The sequence below is a fragment of the Artibeus jamaicensis genome, unplaced genomic scaffold (assembly GCF_021234435.1).
Source record: "Artibeus jamaicensis isolate MK-2021 breed Jamaican fruit bat unplaced genomic scaffold, CSHL_Jam_final contig_519, whole genome shotgun sequence".
Lineage (NCBI taxonomy): Eukaryota > Metazoa > Chordata > Mammalia > Chiroptera > Phyllostomidae > Artibeus > Artibeus jamaicensis.
The window spans coordinates 2,191,574-2,208,923 of record NW_026521871.1 but is presented as its reverse complement, the minus strand read 5'-3'; the positions used below and the strand labels follow the sequence as shown (position 1 = coordinate 2,208,923).

Here is a 17,350-nt window from a genome sequence, read left to right as displayed (position 1 = left end):
TCGACAGAAACAACACAGTATTTATTTTATACAATTGAACAAGGTACATAGTAAAGTAAGCTATAAAAATTCCAAATAATTATTTCCAAAGGAATTCCTTTGCTTACATGGTTTACATATTAATTACTCTGGAAAGTTTCTGAACTCTGTTTAGTAGCAGATCTCCTTTCTTGATAGTTTCTTGGTACTGCCAGTTCTTGCTATCAGGTCTATAAATAAATTCAAGAAAAAAAATGAGTTATTTACCAGTCATATTACTCCATAACAAGCACTGACCTACTCCACTTAAGAGTTCCCCTTATTCTGGGAGTATTACAAATGATACATAAACTTAAACATACCTGTTGGTTTCCACTATTTCATTCACTTTATCTATTTTGCAGTGTAGTCTCCCAGCAGCAATAAATCTGGAGAGTTCCCTAATTGAGAGGGGGGGGAGCCTTTAGTATTAGCCTTATAGAAGAATCTTAGAAAACTATACAGTACACTAAATACCATGATTCAACTACCTTTCAAGGTAACATGTAGTTTCCCTCCCTCCTTAGCTATTGAGTATGCAGGAGTTGAGATCTTCTCTGGATGTTATAGGATTATCCCCCAAAATTAAGTTGTCTACCAGAATAAACATGACCCTAGAAGTTCATGCTCAGATGGAGCACAGATGTCAAAGAACGCATTCATAGCAAGTCTTTAGAGCTGCAGAAGTGCTCAGATATAAACAGTGAGTTAGAAATAGAATGCATGCGTAAATAAATAAGATTTATTGGAAGTTTGAGGGTACTTACTAAACTGTCCAGTTTCCTATAACTTAACTATTAAGGAGCAGGTAACTCTCAGGGTTTTCAAAACCCTTCAGAGCATGAAGGGGAAAAATAATAATATGCTACAATAAATTAAGACCAGGGATGCAAAGATGATGTGTTAATCCATTGTGAATATGAAAAAAGTATTTCTAAGTATATCCAGTCATTACCCAAACCTCAAAATTAAGACAGCTATTTGAACAGCATGGCTATGGTTACACATATACCTCAAAACACAGCATCAGTGGTGACACTCTCCAAAGAGTCTGCTACCACATGACATGGAAAAAAAGTAAATGCTTAGTAATGTACAAAAGCTATATGAAGGAAACTCTATGCTACTAAAGAGAATAAATGGAAAAATGACTCCTTTAAAATAAATATTTGAATTATGTTAAATTTAGAGATTCATGCAAGTCTTTCTAATCAAGAAAAATCAGATTTCAAGTAAAAATTATGTAACATATTACTCTTCCAGATACTAAAACATCTTGAGCCAAGCACATAAACATCAATAGAAAAGGGACTCTAAATATTAAGAGTCAAATTTCTAACAAAATGTCATTGCAGACCAATGGGGAAAGGTTAGCTTAATCATTCAATGGTGATGAGGGAAACTAAGAAACCATGTAAGAAAAATAGATAAACTGGATTATGAAAAGAAAATTTCTACATAGAAAAGAACATACCACCAAAACCAAGTCAAAAACTAAAAGATAATGTGGATAAAAGGTGTTTGCTATATAAATTGGAAAATACTACAAATCAGACAAATAACTCATTAAAACTGCAAATTAAAGCTACAATGAAATGTGACTGTATTGGACAGAACAAAGTCTAATGCACTGTTGAGGAAGGTCAGAGGCAAGCACCATGCCTCATGCTTATTGAACAGCAAGCACTGTAATTAGATGAAAAAGTGTACAGTGTGCTACTTTTGCTTTGTGATTTGAAAGAAATCAGTACCATAACTAGTTGCTACTGAAGAGTTTAAGCTAGAAGTTATCCTAAACTATCAAGAATGGGAACATGTTTATACAGTCTGCTTTATTTCTACACTATCAAAATAGACTTGATCCAACTGCTATAATGTCCATTCCTTCTTTCAACTGCTAGATTCTGAGTTACATAACTGAGTGACTCTAGGTAAAATCTAAAAATTAACAAAGATCAAAATTGCTTCTAAACTCACTTATATTCATATTCCATGTAAACAGTTGTAACTCTAGAACACAGCTGCTACAACTATTTGCAACTCTTGTTCTGGGACTGAAGTGCACAGAGAAAATTACACAATCAAGTTTAATCACCACCAGCTTTCTTAGTCCTACCCAAATCTACAGAACAGGAAAGAAAACCTCGGAAGAATCCTGATATTCTGATTTAGGAACAAGATACAGAAAAATAGACTGGATTTGACTTACAAGCAAACTGACTCAAGAATGCCCTTTGCTTCTTTCCATCCCATTATCCCCAGACCAGTTTAGGCAGGGGTAAATGAAGAACTCCTTATGGTGCCATTGAAGACCCTGCTTTAGAGCTAACCTGGTATCCCTCTAGGCTTATTTCAGTGGACTTCCCTGTACTTCCCACCACACTCTCCATCCAGTAACTCATTTCTCAAACACATCCCTAAATTTATTTGTGCTCTTTCTTCCATCTGGAAAGCCCTTTCTCCCATTACTTCCTATGAAAATCCTAAACATGCAATGACATTTAGTCTAAATGACCACAAGAAGCCATCTGTAGATGTGTCCATTTCTCAGGCAGTGGCATCAAATACCAACTTCCAGTAATGCTCATTCTGAACTCTGTGCCAGAGTAATTCAGGAAGTTTGCTTTCTGATTACAACAACAAAGTTTAACTCCTAACACCCAAGGGTTGGCACTGAAATTCCATTCTCTGCTTTAGAGCTAAACTACCTTTTTCTCATCTTCCTAGGTGCTAATCAAGCATATCCCAAGACAGTCACATTCCCCAGCCTGTGCTTTGCTCCAAAACCTCAGCATGGTGCCTCACATGCAGATGGCTAGTAATGATGACCTGAGTATCTACTGAATAAACTCCTGTAGAATAAATATGCATCCCAATTTTAAACAAAAAACCTACCAACAAAATTGTGGAACACGGCCCATAGACATGATTTCTAACCTTAAACCTATCAATAGAAGTTGTGTTTATTCAACTGATGAGCCTCTTCCTTTTTCCAACAGTATCTTACTGTGCCTAAGGAAGTAAAAATGAAACACTGGTGCTGAATTACTGTTCAAACCTACTAAATCAGCCCATTTTCCAAAAAGGATTTCAGGGTTAATAAAGAATCCATGAAAACCCAGACTTAAAGCAGGTATTACAGAAATTTAAAAGAAGGCCTTTCTAGGAAACAACAAGTACAGCCAAGTGGTATAGACAATGTCTCTAGAACTGATCTGAGAAAACAAAGGATACTCCCTTTGTTTTCTGAGAAAACAATTCAAATACTCCCTGCTTTGTACATACTACCTTGAAATGTGCCACCTGCCTTGAATTCAAATGTCACTGTAATGACTTAAAGAACACTGCAATGTGTCTAACTGGCACTGTCCTTCAGATGTTACACTGATTTTGAACTTCATTTTGCCCCCAATAAATGATGGCTTCATTACCTCCATATCACAGTTAAGAAACTGAGGAAGGGACAGAACCTGACCAAGGCCACACAGCTCTTTAATGGCAATTAAAATGAGAAGACAGGCCAACCCTCCTTTCCCATGCACTTGCTCACTCCCTTCCACGGGTTCATGAAAACCATTCATAATGGCCACTCCCCATCCTTGTAACTAACTCTCTTGGGCAGTGGTTATCAGACAAATCTCAGAGACTAATTCATTCAGAAACAAAACAACAAAACCAACCAAGGGATACCAGCCTTCTACTTTGATAAGGACAATTTTTAAAACACAGAAAAATTACTCTCACTGCCTTTTTTCTTTAAAGGAAGAGAATGAGGTAATCTCTGATGATGGCTCCACAGAAGCGGGGATTACACTTAAGATCTATGCATTTTGCTGAATGCAAATATACCTAAAAAAACCCCCAAAACAAACCCATAAACAAATATTGATATACATACTAAAATGTTTATGGATAAAATGAACAGGAATCTGAAACTTACTTTGAAGTAAAAAAATAAGATGAACAGATATGTGATCATGAACATGTATGTGATAAAGCAAACATAACAAAATGTTAATTATAGAATCAAGGATATATGGGAATCCACTGTGTAATTCTTCAGCATTTTCTGCACATTTGGAATTTTTCATAAAATATTAGCAAAAACACCACTAAAAAGAGAAATATTTGTCTGTCTTAAATGAAATGCAGCTTCACTTAAAGTAACTACCTAAACACCACTTTTTTCACTGTGGGCCACAGAAAACTACATCATGAACATTCAACAGACTTCTGTTTGGGACTTGCTGATCTTGATACCAAATGGACAGCACATTCTGTCTACTTCTCAACTCCACTCCCACTACCCTCGTCAAAGGCACCGAAAAACTCCATGAGCTATTGAACAGCACAACTGGGCTTCCCATTCTCTTCGTCTTGTGAGACACAGCAAGAAATCACAGTACTCCCATCCTTAAAATCCTCCAATGGCCGCCCCTCCCCCTATCACCACTATGCTTCAGTCACGCATGTCTTTCTATTCTACTTCATTATATCTGTGGACTCATTTCTATCACAAATTCCCTTACATATTTAAGCTTCTTACTTGCCGTTTCTCCAGTACAACTAGAACAAAAGTCCACAGGGATCTAAAACAACATCAACCATGCCATAATGGCTTAGTGAGTATTTGATGAATCATTCATTCACAGGTTACAAGCACCAGATTTAATAACCAATTTGACCAGAACTGTGGCAGCACCTAAAAACTGGAAGGCATTATTATCAGAGGAAACATGACCTACGACATGTAAGAGAGATCTAAGCATCATTCCTATCATGACAGTGTAGTTCAGAAAGAATAAACAAGATGACTTTGATAACAACTGGTCTAATACCTTTTGTAAAATCACCCTCTCTACAATTCTGTTAATAGAAGGGGCACATCAGGAAGGCTGGGATGATAGATATAGCTGTTTTGATAATAATAATCTTAAGAAAATTTCTTAAGTTTTTTTATTGAGGGAAGCAATGAAAATGAAAACATACAAATTTGCATACTAAAAGGCAACTTAAAAAAAATTAGTACGATGTAAATTATTTAAACTTACTGATCAATGAACTCCACACCAACACCAAAGGCTTCTGCCATATAGCCGAGGGTTAATGACCTATAGGATTCTAGCAGCTGGCTGTATGCATGAATTCTCATTTCTCTCACATAGTACCGGTAATGAGGAGCAAAAAGCCAGTCCTTTTTCATTTCCTGTTCCACAACAGCTGCAATAAATAAGATGACAAATTATAAGACTCTTTCAGATGAAGAAAGAAACTAGAGGACATATTTATAACAGGATAAGAATTATAGCCTTGATCCATAAAGAGCTCTTATAAGACAATAAGAAAAAGAATAATTGAACAGTAAAATGTACAGAGGATATTAATGAGTAAGCCACATAAGTACAAATTATTTTACTGAACAACTACTATACATCACTGCTTTAAATAGTAAGGATATGGCAGTAAACCAAAATACAAGATCACTACTGCCACAGAAACTACATTTTCAAACAGCAGAGAGATGATCAAATAAGATACTCTCAGAAACTACCAAGTTCTGTGACATGAACAAAGCATAGTGACCAGAGGGGAGAAGGAAGGGAAGTTAAGGGGAAAAAGGGGGAGGGATTTGGAGGAACAAATAGGAAGGACACAGGGATGAGAACTAAGGGGGGTGGAAATGGGAGGGAGGTGGGGAGCAAGGGGTGGGGGAGGCTGGGATGGGAAAAATAGACAAAAAACTGTACTTGAAAAATAACTAAATAAAATTAATTTTAAAAAATAAAATAAAATAAAAGTGAAACACACACACACACACACAAAAAGCAGTAACATGACAGAGTGTGACAGGAGGCCTTCCCCTGGACTGGGGTGGATAGAAAAGGCCTTTCTGAGGAGCTGGCCAAGCAGAGAGCAAGAGGCACAGAGAAGTATGAATGATGCAAATGTCCCAAGGCAGGAAGAGCCTGGCTAAGTTCAAGAATACCAGTAACAGCCCTGGCTGGTATAGCTCAGTGGATTGAGCACGGGCCTGGGAACCAGAGTATTGCGGTTCGATTCCCAGTCAGGGCACATGCCTGGGTTGCAGGCCAGTTCCCAGCAGGGGACACACGAGAAGGCAACCATACATTGATATTAAAAAAAAAAAAAAAAAAAATCAAGCACATACTTTTGTTTCTGGCTTGAATAAAACAGAAATCCCTGGAGAATAAGCAGACTTTGTCTTTGGAAGTGTTTTTTGGGGGGAAGGCGGGGAGTGCAGTGGGGTTCTTTGGCAGTGTTCAAATGGATTCACGTATTAAACAATGAGTGACGACATCAAGGAGACAGGCATGGGTCTGGTGCTCAGTGGAGACAGGAACTGAGGAATCACTACCATCCAGGTATATGTGATGACAGAATGAAGACAGAGAAAAGGGCAATTACTAAGTAAATCTAGGGCAGTCAGTACTGAGCGGTCTAACAAAGGACGACGAGTCCATAGAGTTGTGGCAAGAAGCAAAGAATGCTCAACATCAGTGCAGACAAGGAAACACAATTTAGTAACATGAAGGTCAATGGCCCTAAACATGAGATGATGCTCATTCTCACTAAAAAAAAAAAAAAAAAAAAAATCATAAATATCAAATTATTCTTAAACACTTTAAACTTATGTAGTGTTATATATCAATTATACCTTAATAAAACTGATAAAAAATACGGCAAAGAAAACCTACAGATCAAGATGAGGAAAAAAAAAGTGTTTGCTGGTCAGGATGGGTCACATCCATAATCTCTACATAAAATATCTTCTTACATCTTTTATGTGCCATTTAAAAGAAGACTAAGCCCAGACTGGTATGGCTCAGTTGGCTGGATGTCGGTTCGCAAAGCAAAAGGACGTTGGTCTGGTGAGGTCATGTGCCTGGGTTGCAGGTTTGTCAGGGTGTGTACAGGAGGCAGCAGATCCATGTTTCTCTCTCTTGGTATTTCTCACCCTCTTCCTCCCTCCCTTTCCCTCGCTCTAAAAATAACGAAATAAAATCTTAAAAATAAAAAAGACTTAAAAGTTCAATGAAAAAACTCTTTGGCAAAAAAAAAAAGCATAAAACAATAAAATTACTTTTCTCCTCTCAAACTGGGTAAGGGTACGAGGGGAAGGGGACAGATTCTCTCAAATGACGTTAACATGAGAGAAGTAGAAACTGTTCTTGTAAACTGGCACAATATATCTGGAGGGCAACAGTGATTGAGATGAAAGGTATTTACCCTTTGCAAAATTCATTGCCTTAATTTTTTTCCCTAAGGAAATAACAAGCAAAATTGGAAAAGAGGCATTGTAAATGAGTGTTCAAAAATAAGGTTGCTTATAACAGGGAAAAATTGAAAATAATTATTTTAGATGTTATTTATCCCCCCCCCCCACCTTTTTAGAGAGAGAGACAGGAAAGGAGAGAGAAAGAGAGGGAGAGAAACACTGACAGGTTACCTCTTGTACATCTCAAACCAGGGCCCTGGTTTACCTCCCAGGCATGTGCCCTGACTGGGGATCAAACCAGTGACCTTTCAGTTCACGCAGACCAGCATTCAATCCACTGAGCTACACCGACTAGGGCTGAAAACATAATTTTTTACCAGTACAGGATGGAGTATGGTGCTTCTAATACAATGAAGTACTTCCACTCCTTACAAGAAATGGAAGCTCCAAGGCATGCCATCTGTCCTATCTGCCACTATATATATACCCGGTCATGAGTCACTTAAAAATACTCAACTACCAGCTATTTGAATAATGACATGAAAAGATATATATGTTATATTGCAGAGAGAAAAAAGCTACTTAGAAAACAGCACATAAAATACATCTGTGTTTAAAGGTGTTTCACGTACGTATCTCTGGACACTATCGCCCCGAAGAACACATTTGAAACCTGCTAATGGCAGTTGACTCTAGAGAAAGGACCATGGCAATTATAGGTTTGGGAGGGCCGTTTTCCTCTTTAAATGATACTGCTTAAAATTTTTTCACATGTACATACAACCTTGGTTTTTTGGTGGTGTTTCATTTTTGTTTTTTAAAGTGCACATAATAAGTGAATAAAAAGTCTGGAAGGACATACAACAAAATCTTAAAATAGCTATCTTGGGGAGAATTTTATGTGTGAATAAATGTGTATATAGATTTGGGGATAGGATGACACAGGACCTCTCACTTTCTCAGTTTAATTTTTAAAAACTCAGGTATTACATAAGAAAGGATGCTATTTCCTTTTTTATATAAAATATTTTAAATCCTGTGTCTATAAATATTTGGAGAAGCAGTCTTACAAAACCAACCATACAAACCCTAGTGTCTCAGTACACTAAAAGAACAAATAATGATGACTCCATCACATAAAGAAAATTTAATTATCTTGTCTTCTTCATTTAAAATAGTTGGGAAATGTAGAAAATTGGTAAAGATAAAAATTTTCATCCAAAGTGTTGAAATAAAAGGTTGTTAATAGCAATGGGCAGGGTAGAAACCCTAACAATTCAGATTTCCAAAAACCATCAATGTCATTACACTAGGATAGCATCCCCCACCCCCACCCCCATTTTCCTCTTTGATTTAATTAATGCAGCAGACATTTACACTGAGCACTCAATAACATACCAGGCTGTGCTGGTGCTACAGTCATTACATACATTAAAAAAAGCATCAAGTCTGCTCCCAGTAACTCTAGTTATCGGAATAGACAAACTCTCAGAAAAACAATCACAAAACAATATGCTAGGTTTTAAAAAGGGGGCATACTGGCCCCGGCTGGTGTAGCTCAGTGGATTGAGAACTGGCCTGTGAGCCAAAGGGCCGCCGAGATGCCCAGTCAGGGCACATGCCTGGGTTTCAGGCCAGGTCACCAGTAGGGGGCGTGTGAGAGGTAACCACACATTGATGTTTCCCTCTTCTCTAAAAATAAACTCGTTAAAAATAAAAATAAACGGGGCATATGGCCAATAAGCACACAGAAAAAAATCCTCAAAATCATTAGTCATCAGGGAAATGCAAATCAAAATCATAAGATATCATCACTTCACACCTACTAAAATGGCTATTATTAAAAAGATACAATAATAAGGATTAGATGTGGAGAAATCTGAATTCTCACACATCGCTGGTGGGAGTGTAAAATGGTACAGTTGCTTTGGAAACCAAAGAGTTACCATATGACACAGTAATTCCACTATAAGGTGTACTGGTGTACTGCCAGGAGAAATGAAAATTTGTTCACATAAAAACTTGTACACAAATATTCATTACAACATATTTCTAATAGCCAAAAACTGTAGATAACCCAAATGTCCATTAACTAAAGAGAAAAATAAAATATGGTACATCCATTCAATGGCCTATCGCTCAGCACTGATGGATGACACATGCTACAACATGGATGACCTGTGAGAGCACTGTGCTGGTGAAAGAAGCCAAGCACAAAAGGCCATGTATGAATGTCCAGAGACAGAAAGGTTAGTGGTTGCCAGGGACTAAGGGTAGGAATAAGTAGTCACTGCTAATGGGTACAGATTTCCTTTGGGCTGATGAAGATGTTTTGCAGCTGCTGGCAATGATTGCACAACCTTATCCATATACTAAAACTAATTATTTTACTTTAAAATGGTAAATTTTATGGCATGAGGGAGGGCCCAAAACAAAACTCATGGAATTTATTCATTAAAAAATTGTGTATTCTTATATGTTTAAACTGTCACCACCTTCAAAGTACTCTCCATTTGATGCAATAAACCTATCAAGACTTTTCTCCAACTGCTCAACAGTTTTTGAACTTGTCAATTTTGATGCCTTTTAGTACTTCTGCCATTTTTGTTTCACCTCTTCCACATCAGTAAAATATTTCCCTTTGAGAACTTTTTTCATCCCAGGAAACAGAAGAAAGGTCACTTGGGGTGAGATTGGATGAATAGGGAGGCTGGGACATGGGGGTCATGCTGTTTTTCATCAAAAACTGAACACGCGGTGGGGGGGGGGAGGCGCACTCATAAATCACCCATCGTGAAATGAGCAAATATGTTGAGTCTTCTAAAAAAAAAAAAAAAAATCACTGAAGCCAAATGTAGCCTCTCACAACTATGCCAGCTAGTGCTCTGATACAGATGGGTTCCTAGAACACCCACCTAGCAGGGGAAGCCTATACTACAAAGGGGCCCACCATCCAGAAGATAACTTTAGTTTTTTGGGGGGTCCCCCCTTGTATATCTCAAAAAAAAAGAGGAAGGGGCATAAAATAAGGGCTCTAGTAATGCAGAGAAGTTATTCCTTCTGACTGATGAAAGAAAACTCCACATTTGAGCAGAGTAATGACTATGAGCATCAGAAAGGAAGAAGAGCAATTCTGCCATAAAATCTTGTGGACAATGCATCCATGTATGCACAAGAAGATAAAGCCAAGCGAGTAATTCAGCATGCTTGAAGAGTGTTGTGCCCACATTACGTCAGATGAAAAGTATGAATTTTCATAAAGCTGCCTAACATTTGTGCATGGAGAAAGCGCTCCATAAACACTGCTCCAAAAGACAATGACCATCATTTGGAGTGTTTCCCACTCCAGTTTTTGGGACTGTTACCTCCCCATTTAACCAAATACTTTCTGAAATTTGCAGCATTAACAATGAAATACAGGGAAGGACAAAAGTAGGTTTATAGTTGTTCATACGAAAAATACAATTAATAAATAATAATACATGAATAACCTCTGTGTTTTACATACTTCCAACTATATACCTACTTTTGCCCACCCCTGTATGTCAATCCCAAGTTCTTTAAGTTTTAGAAGAACATTTGGGAAGGACCCCTGGGTTGACTGGATGGGAGTTCATTCTTTTATCATCTTTGCAATTCGTGCTCATTGTAGGAAACTGAATGGCCTGGCTGCAGGAAGGGGTGGGGACAAGAGGAAAATCAAGTACATTAATGTAAATAGGATCACCGTAAACTAGCTCTGGAGGGACACCACAAGTATTTTCAACAGTATTTTCTCCACCTACAGCCCTTGAAAGTGATCTGCAAATCGGCGCAAAGATTTAGCTACTGCAGAAAGAATAACCCATTGGTGAATTCAGAGCTCAATTATCATCCCATTAGGAGATAAGAATTCCCTCACACCTTTCCCTATAAAACTCAGTATTTAGAACCATTTGCTTACTCTGCCCTACACCTCCTTAAGACTCTAAACCAGGGGATCTGGCAAACTTCTTCAGCAAAGGTCCAGACACTAAAAACTTTCAGCCTTTGAGATCCATTAGGTCTCTGTCACACATTCTTCTCTCCTTCTTTGAATAATCCTTTAAAAATGTAAGCATGAATTTCACCTCCTGAGCAGTATAAAAAGTCTGCTGACCCCTCTCTAAACAAAACTGGGCAAAAGATTAGCCACACTGTTCAAAGACCTACAGCTATCTGCAAACTATTTCTCCCATATATGTGAAAAGCCATCTTAGGTTCTCTGCCAAAGGGATCAACAATAAGAGGAAGACAGATAATCAAAACAAGCAACTCTATCCTTACCTAATGACTGGAAGAAAACTGAGTAACGACATTCATAGAGTGAAAACAGGTACTGCCGAACTGCTGGAAGACTGTGCAACACTTCAAGAATCTCTGCTCCTTTAATAACCTAGAAATTTTTTTTAAAAACAAAGGTATGCTTCAATGATTTTTGTGTATTTAAGTTAGAGAAGCATGAAATAAGCTTTAAATATGATTATTAAAGACTCAGTCATTACCTTTTCCCTAAGATCTGGTCTTTCTAAGGCAATCATGCTGACATAGACAGTATAAGTCACAAAGGTTTTATAATCCATCAGCTCATAAGATGTAAACGTTGAAACAGTATCAAGGAAGAGCTCAGCTGCCTGTTTGAAATCACGAATAGCCACACAATAAAGACCTTGATATACTTTTAGGCGGTTTCTCCTGTCCCAGTCTCCTCCTTCCTCTATTAAGCTATAAAATAAAAATCAGTAAGATCATAATCTGGAAGTAAACAATGCTACTTTTTACAAGTTTGTGTTATTTTCAAAGAAAACAACTTTTAACAATGTGAACCAAGAGTATATTTTAAGAAAATATTATATTAAATATATCAATTATTTGACCAAATTTAGTAATTGTAGTGGCAAAAAATAGGCAAATTTCTTACATTAATCTTATTTATAGCATCATAATTTAGAAAGAATATATCCCCACTGCTAAAAAGTACCTTTTGGCCTTTTCTGTGTTTCGTGTGATGAGATCATTATCCATATAAAATAAGCCAATCCTAAGGAGATAGAACACAATATCTAGTCGATGACCCAGTGCCACAGTTTTGTCATATGTCTTACGAAAGGCTGTCAGAGCACCCTCCTGTCAAAAAAAAAAAAAAGGCAACAGGTGAGAAAAGATAGCTATTAACTGTCTGGTATTTTCTTAACAAGGAATGGGGCGGGCATGGTATAGGTAGGAATAGAGAGAACACGAGGTGGCCATGATTGAAGCTGGATGATAACTGCAGAGGAGTTCATTATGCTGTTCTCTCCTCTTGCATGAAGTACAAAAAAAACCCCATCAAATATGCCTAAGCATATACTTATATTCTATCTAGAAGAAAATATAAGAAAAACATAATTTACTCACAATTGTTTCTATATTCTCTTTCCCACCCCACATATTCAATAGTTTTCTCTTTAACAATTATAATACAATACTTTAAAATTACTATAAGTTATTCATATCAGTTAAAGGGTAATGGAAATTTTATCTTAGTCACTATTAGAATACAACTGAGTATTTAAATGTACAATTTATCTCAAAGCATGGTGGAATAAAGTGTTTCTGCTGCTTTCAAATATGAACATGGATAAAATCATGTGTTTAGACTTCGTACTTTCTAGTATGAATTTGACTTTGTTTTATGTAATTATTAGTTATGCCTCATAAATTTATAAAAGAGACTGGCAGGACAGTAATGGGCAGACCCAGCACTCAGATCTTGGTTTCTATTAACACTATCTCCACCAGGGGTCCTAGGAAAAATAGATGATTCCAGTTTTGAAAAGCAAAATAACAGGTGAACCTGTAATATCTTGCTGTATGACTAATAAGATCATGTTAAAAGGACAAAGAAGCCTTCTTGAAGGAGCTTCCAGGAACAAATTTGGAACAAACTGAGCACCATGAAGAATAATAACTATAATCAGTGGTAACACAGTCAACAATAAAAATACATTAAGCCCATTATTTAGTAATTGATAAAAAAAAAAAAGAAGAGACTCAACAGGAAGGGGGAAAAAAAGCAAGCTGTTCTTTTTAGATGTCACTTGAAAAGCATACAGAATTAGAACAGCACCAGTTTTCAACTCTCCGACATTGATTCAAGCATGTTCTCCTTGAAATTCTTCAAGGCCTAAATCAAGAGTGTATGTAAGTTTCTCACTCATATGTGATAATATTATCCTCTTTAAAAGCAAACCATATACACACAACCTAGAAAACCACACAAACTGTTAGCTCTTTTCTAAACGTTTTTTATTTTCCAAATTTTTACCATGACCAAATCTTAAATTATCATAAGAAAACTCACTTTAAATTTAAATTTAATTAACAATTAAGCACTTTGCGCCAGATACTAGTCTTAAGGTCTTTACCTCTATTTTGTATCCTCATCAGTAGGAACCATCATTATCCCTATTTATAGATGAAGAAACTGAGGGTCCCAGCAAATCAAAATTGCTAAAACCAGAAACGGAACCTCTCTAATAAAAGAGCCAAATACATTGTTTTTTAAATATTAATGCCATGTCATCTGTCATCTAAATATTTCAGGGTGCAGTGCTCAAAATTAAGAACCCTCAAATCCCATCTTCTTAACCACTGTCACACTACTAAATTTTTCAAAAATTTTAAATATCCAACACTTGGGTATCCTTCTCATGCACTTATAGTGGAGTATAAGTTAGGCAAGCTGCTATGTGCAAGAATTGGCCATACATATTAAGATACAAATTGTTCCTTGTCCCAACAATTTCACTTCCCAGAATATACCCTAGAGAAATACTAATATATATATATATGGAAGCATATACAAGCATGTTTTCACAGCTGTAGCTTGTAACAGCAAAAACAGCTGAAAACAACATACTGTACGTGTCCATCAATAAATAGCTGAATAGCTAAGTAAATTATGGCATAACCCCACAATGGACCATTAGCTAGCAGTTAACCAGAATGAGCAAGATTTATGTATATGATATGTAAAGATCACTCAGAAATAATACTGAATGAAAAAGTAAACAGGACAAGAATACACCACTTATTTTTTTTTTAATTCAAACACAACACTAGCTAATCTCTACCGGTATATACATGCCTGTAAATGTACAATAAAAGAACTGAAATGGTTACCTTTGAGGAGGTATGGAAAAATGAAAGATCTAATACAGCTTTAACATTAATGGCAATATTTTAGTTTCTTACAAAAAGACTACTACTTGTGTAAATAATAATTTTAAAAATTCACCAGAACCAATGCCTCTTAACCAAGACCCATGAGAAAAGTGAACTATTGAGAAAAATTCCAATTTTGTAAAAGCAGCAAAAACCTAAAAATCCCTGCTTGTTCACTTGAGTTTTTATTGGTAAGAGAGAAGGGGAAGAACACACTGCTGGCTCTTGCTGTGTGTGAGGCAGGAGAAAGGATGTAGCAAGAAAACTACTTTTTCTTTATTCATTTTTGTACAGATTCACTAGTTCAGGGAAGCATGTTACCTTCGTAACTTCTTAAGCAGTAACTTGATTTTTTTTTTTTTTAGTAACTTGATTTTTAAAATGAGATATTATTAACCTACGATAGTGCCCATTCTAGACTATACAAAGAGGAGAAACCATCCTTACTCACTTTGTCACCTATCCGGCACAAGTACTCAGCCTTTGCCATCATTGCATCACGGATTTCGCTCTCTCCGAGATTCTTCTCTGCATCTTCCAGCTCCTCGTCCAAACGTTTTAACTCTTCTTCATTTGCCTTTTTCATTTTATTGAGTAGGTCCATGTCCACCTGCCAGTCCAGGGATTTGCACAAGGCTTCATAGTAAGGAGCCATGTCTGAGAGCCAAAAAGAGAGACGTGACTTATGAGTGGGACAGCCTCTTACCCTTTAGTCAGTGTCCACTCACTTCTTCCACCTGTCTCCCACCCCATGACAAGAAAGGAATGGGGTAGCGCTTGGTAAAGAGCTGGGCAAAACGCAAACGCTTGCTGCTGACAGGTTTGCAGCACCAGGGCTAATCCTGGCACCGCCAACCTCTGCCAGGTCTGGGTGGAGGGAAATTCTCGATTTGCTCTTGACCGCTTGTGTTCCAAGACAGTCTTCAAGCAAGGGAAAGGGTAAGCTTGCTACACAGACTGAGACACGTCACGGTATATACAGGTCAGTGCCACTGACTACTACAGAGAACTACAGGAACCGACCCCATATTTCTCCTTTACACGGAAAGCTCAACTCTCCCGCTGGACTACACCTAGCCCAGGACCACTAGCCAATGACAGGAAGTCAGGAGCCACTGTTCTGTACCTAGCACCGGGCTCAATACCGCAGGATTTCCCCGCAAGCTGCTCTCAGAGGGGAAGGGCGCACAGGCCGCTGAGAGCAAGGCTGGAGGTCCCCGAAGGCACCCCAACAAAAGTTAAGATCCTTAAGGTCTGAAAAGACAGGCCTGGTCTCGGGGGACCCGTGAGGGAAGGGGTCATCCCGGGGTACGGAGACCCGTCGGAAAAAGAACCACGCAGGCTCCGGAGCGCGGGGCCAACCCAGGCCTAGGCCGCTGACTCTGCTAGCGCGGGCCTCACTGTTATCGCGGACCGCCGCCATCAGCTCATCGCGCACGGCCGCGTCCCCGCGGTGCTGCGGCAGGCTGAGCAGGAAGCGCAGCTGCGCGATGCGCAGGTCGGGGTTCTTGGGTAGACCCTCTTCCTCCAGGTTCTCCAGCGGCATATCGACGGCGGAGGGGATGACTCGAGGAAGAACGCAACTCTACGCTGACCCACCAACGCAGGGACGGCGGAAGCGGGAGAAGTCGGCGAGTGAGCCCGCCAGCCGCCAGCCCGGCTTCCGGTCCCGCCTCTACCTTCATCAGCCAGCGACCCCTGCTGGAGATATCCCGCAACGTCTCACTCGGCCGGGAGCCGGCGCCCAGCGGGGTTTGGCTGACACTTTCCGTCGCTCTCCACCTGGCGGGTTCCCGACTCTTCAGTTCGATTTAGTGAGCCTGTTCCTCCGCACCTTTTTAGCTCCTTTATTTTTCATTCCGTTTGCAATTGATAGAAGCTGACAATCTTTTGAAGGTTTTGAAAATATAACAAAATTAAAAATAACTATTAAAATTTGCTGAGTCCTTCCTTACTCTTTGACCATTTTCTTTTACGTCCACCATCCCATTTTAACCCTCTCAATACTAGAAGGTAGTACTATCAGCCCGTTTTTATAGATGAAAAAACCGAGGCACAAAATAGTTAGGGGGCATGATCAACCAAGCTTATGTAGCAATTCCTGCATAGAAGTCTCTATCTCTATACCCATGTTCTTTATTCCGTTCTAGGAAAACGGCACCCAGAATTCCAGTCTTAATACTACAGCACCATCATGTTGTTTATGCATAGTTTAAATCCCTGTATGCCTGCATTTTCAGCCTTTTTTTATTTGTGTTGCTACGGAGGCTTCAGAATTGGTAATGATTCTGTGAAAGTGCCCAGATAGTGGATTTACCATAATTTACTTTTCCTTTTCTCTTCTTTAGATGTGTCTTTAAGTTGTTCATGGTTGGATGCATAGGTCATTTTATAGTTTGCACATTTTTACTTAGTAGACAAAAAAAGAAATGTTCTGCAATTTTTGAATATTTAATATCAAAAGGTTTCCCAGAAGTTTGAACCAGTTTACCCAGACAGTGAACACATTTGGAACTACCACATTCTCACCAACAGTAGACGTTACCACAAGTTTTTAATATCTTACCGATTTTGGTTAAAATAAAATAAGCATTTTAAAGGCAACTCATATGGTAGAGAAAATATAAAGAACACAGAATAAATTTCTAGCACTCCACTAAAAACACCATTAGACTATTGACGAAAACCTTTCCAAACGTATTTATTTATTCATTTATTTATTTATTTCATTAAACATTATTGCATGGTTGCAAAGAACCAGGCACTGTTGTAGGCACTAGGAACACGGAAGTGAAGAACACTAAGACACTGTTCCTGTGAAACTCACATTCTGGAGATACTTAGCTTCACTGAAACTGACCTAGATATTTT

At 38.2% G+C, this 17,350-nt stretch overlaps 1 protein-coding gene across 1 annotated transcript; it reads right to left on the bottom strand.

The window, feature by feature from the left end:
* PSMD6 (proteasome 26S subunit, non-ATPase 6) lies at positions 1 to 16,118 on the bottom strand. The gene is made up of 8 exons (XM_037136143.2): positions 15,881 to 16,118; positions 14,931 to 15,136; positions 12,255 to 12,400; positions 11,779 to 11,998; positions 11,561 to 11,669; positions 5,070 to 5,238; positions 342 to 419; positions 1 to 209 (listed from the first exon to the last, which is right to left on the bottom strand). Exons 1-8 carry the CDS (start codon positions 16,023 to 16,025, stop codon positions 113 to 115), a joined length of 1,170 nt encoding a protein of 389 aa, XP_036992038.1. The 5' UTR covers positions 16,026 to 16,118; the 3' UTR covers positions 1 to 112.
* Positions 16,119 to 17,350: the final 1,232 nt, after the last annotated feature.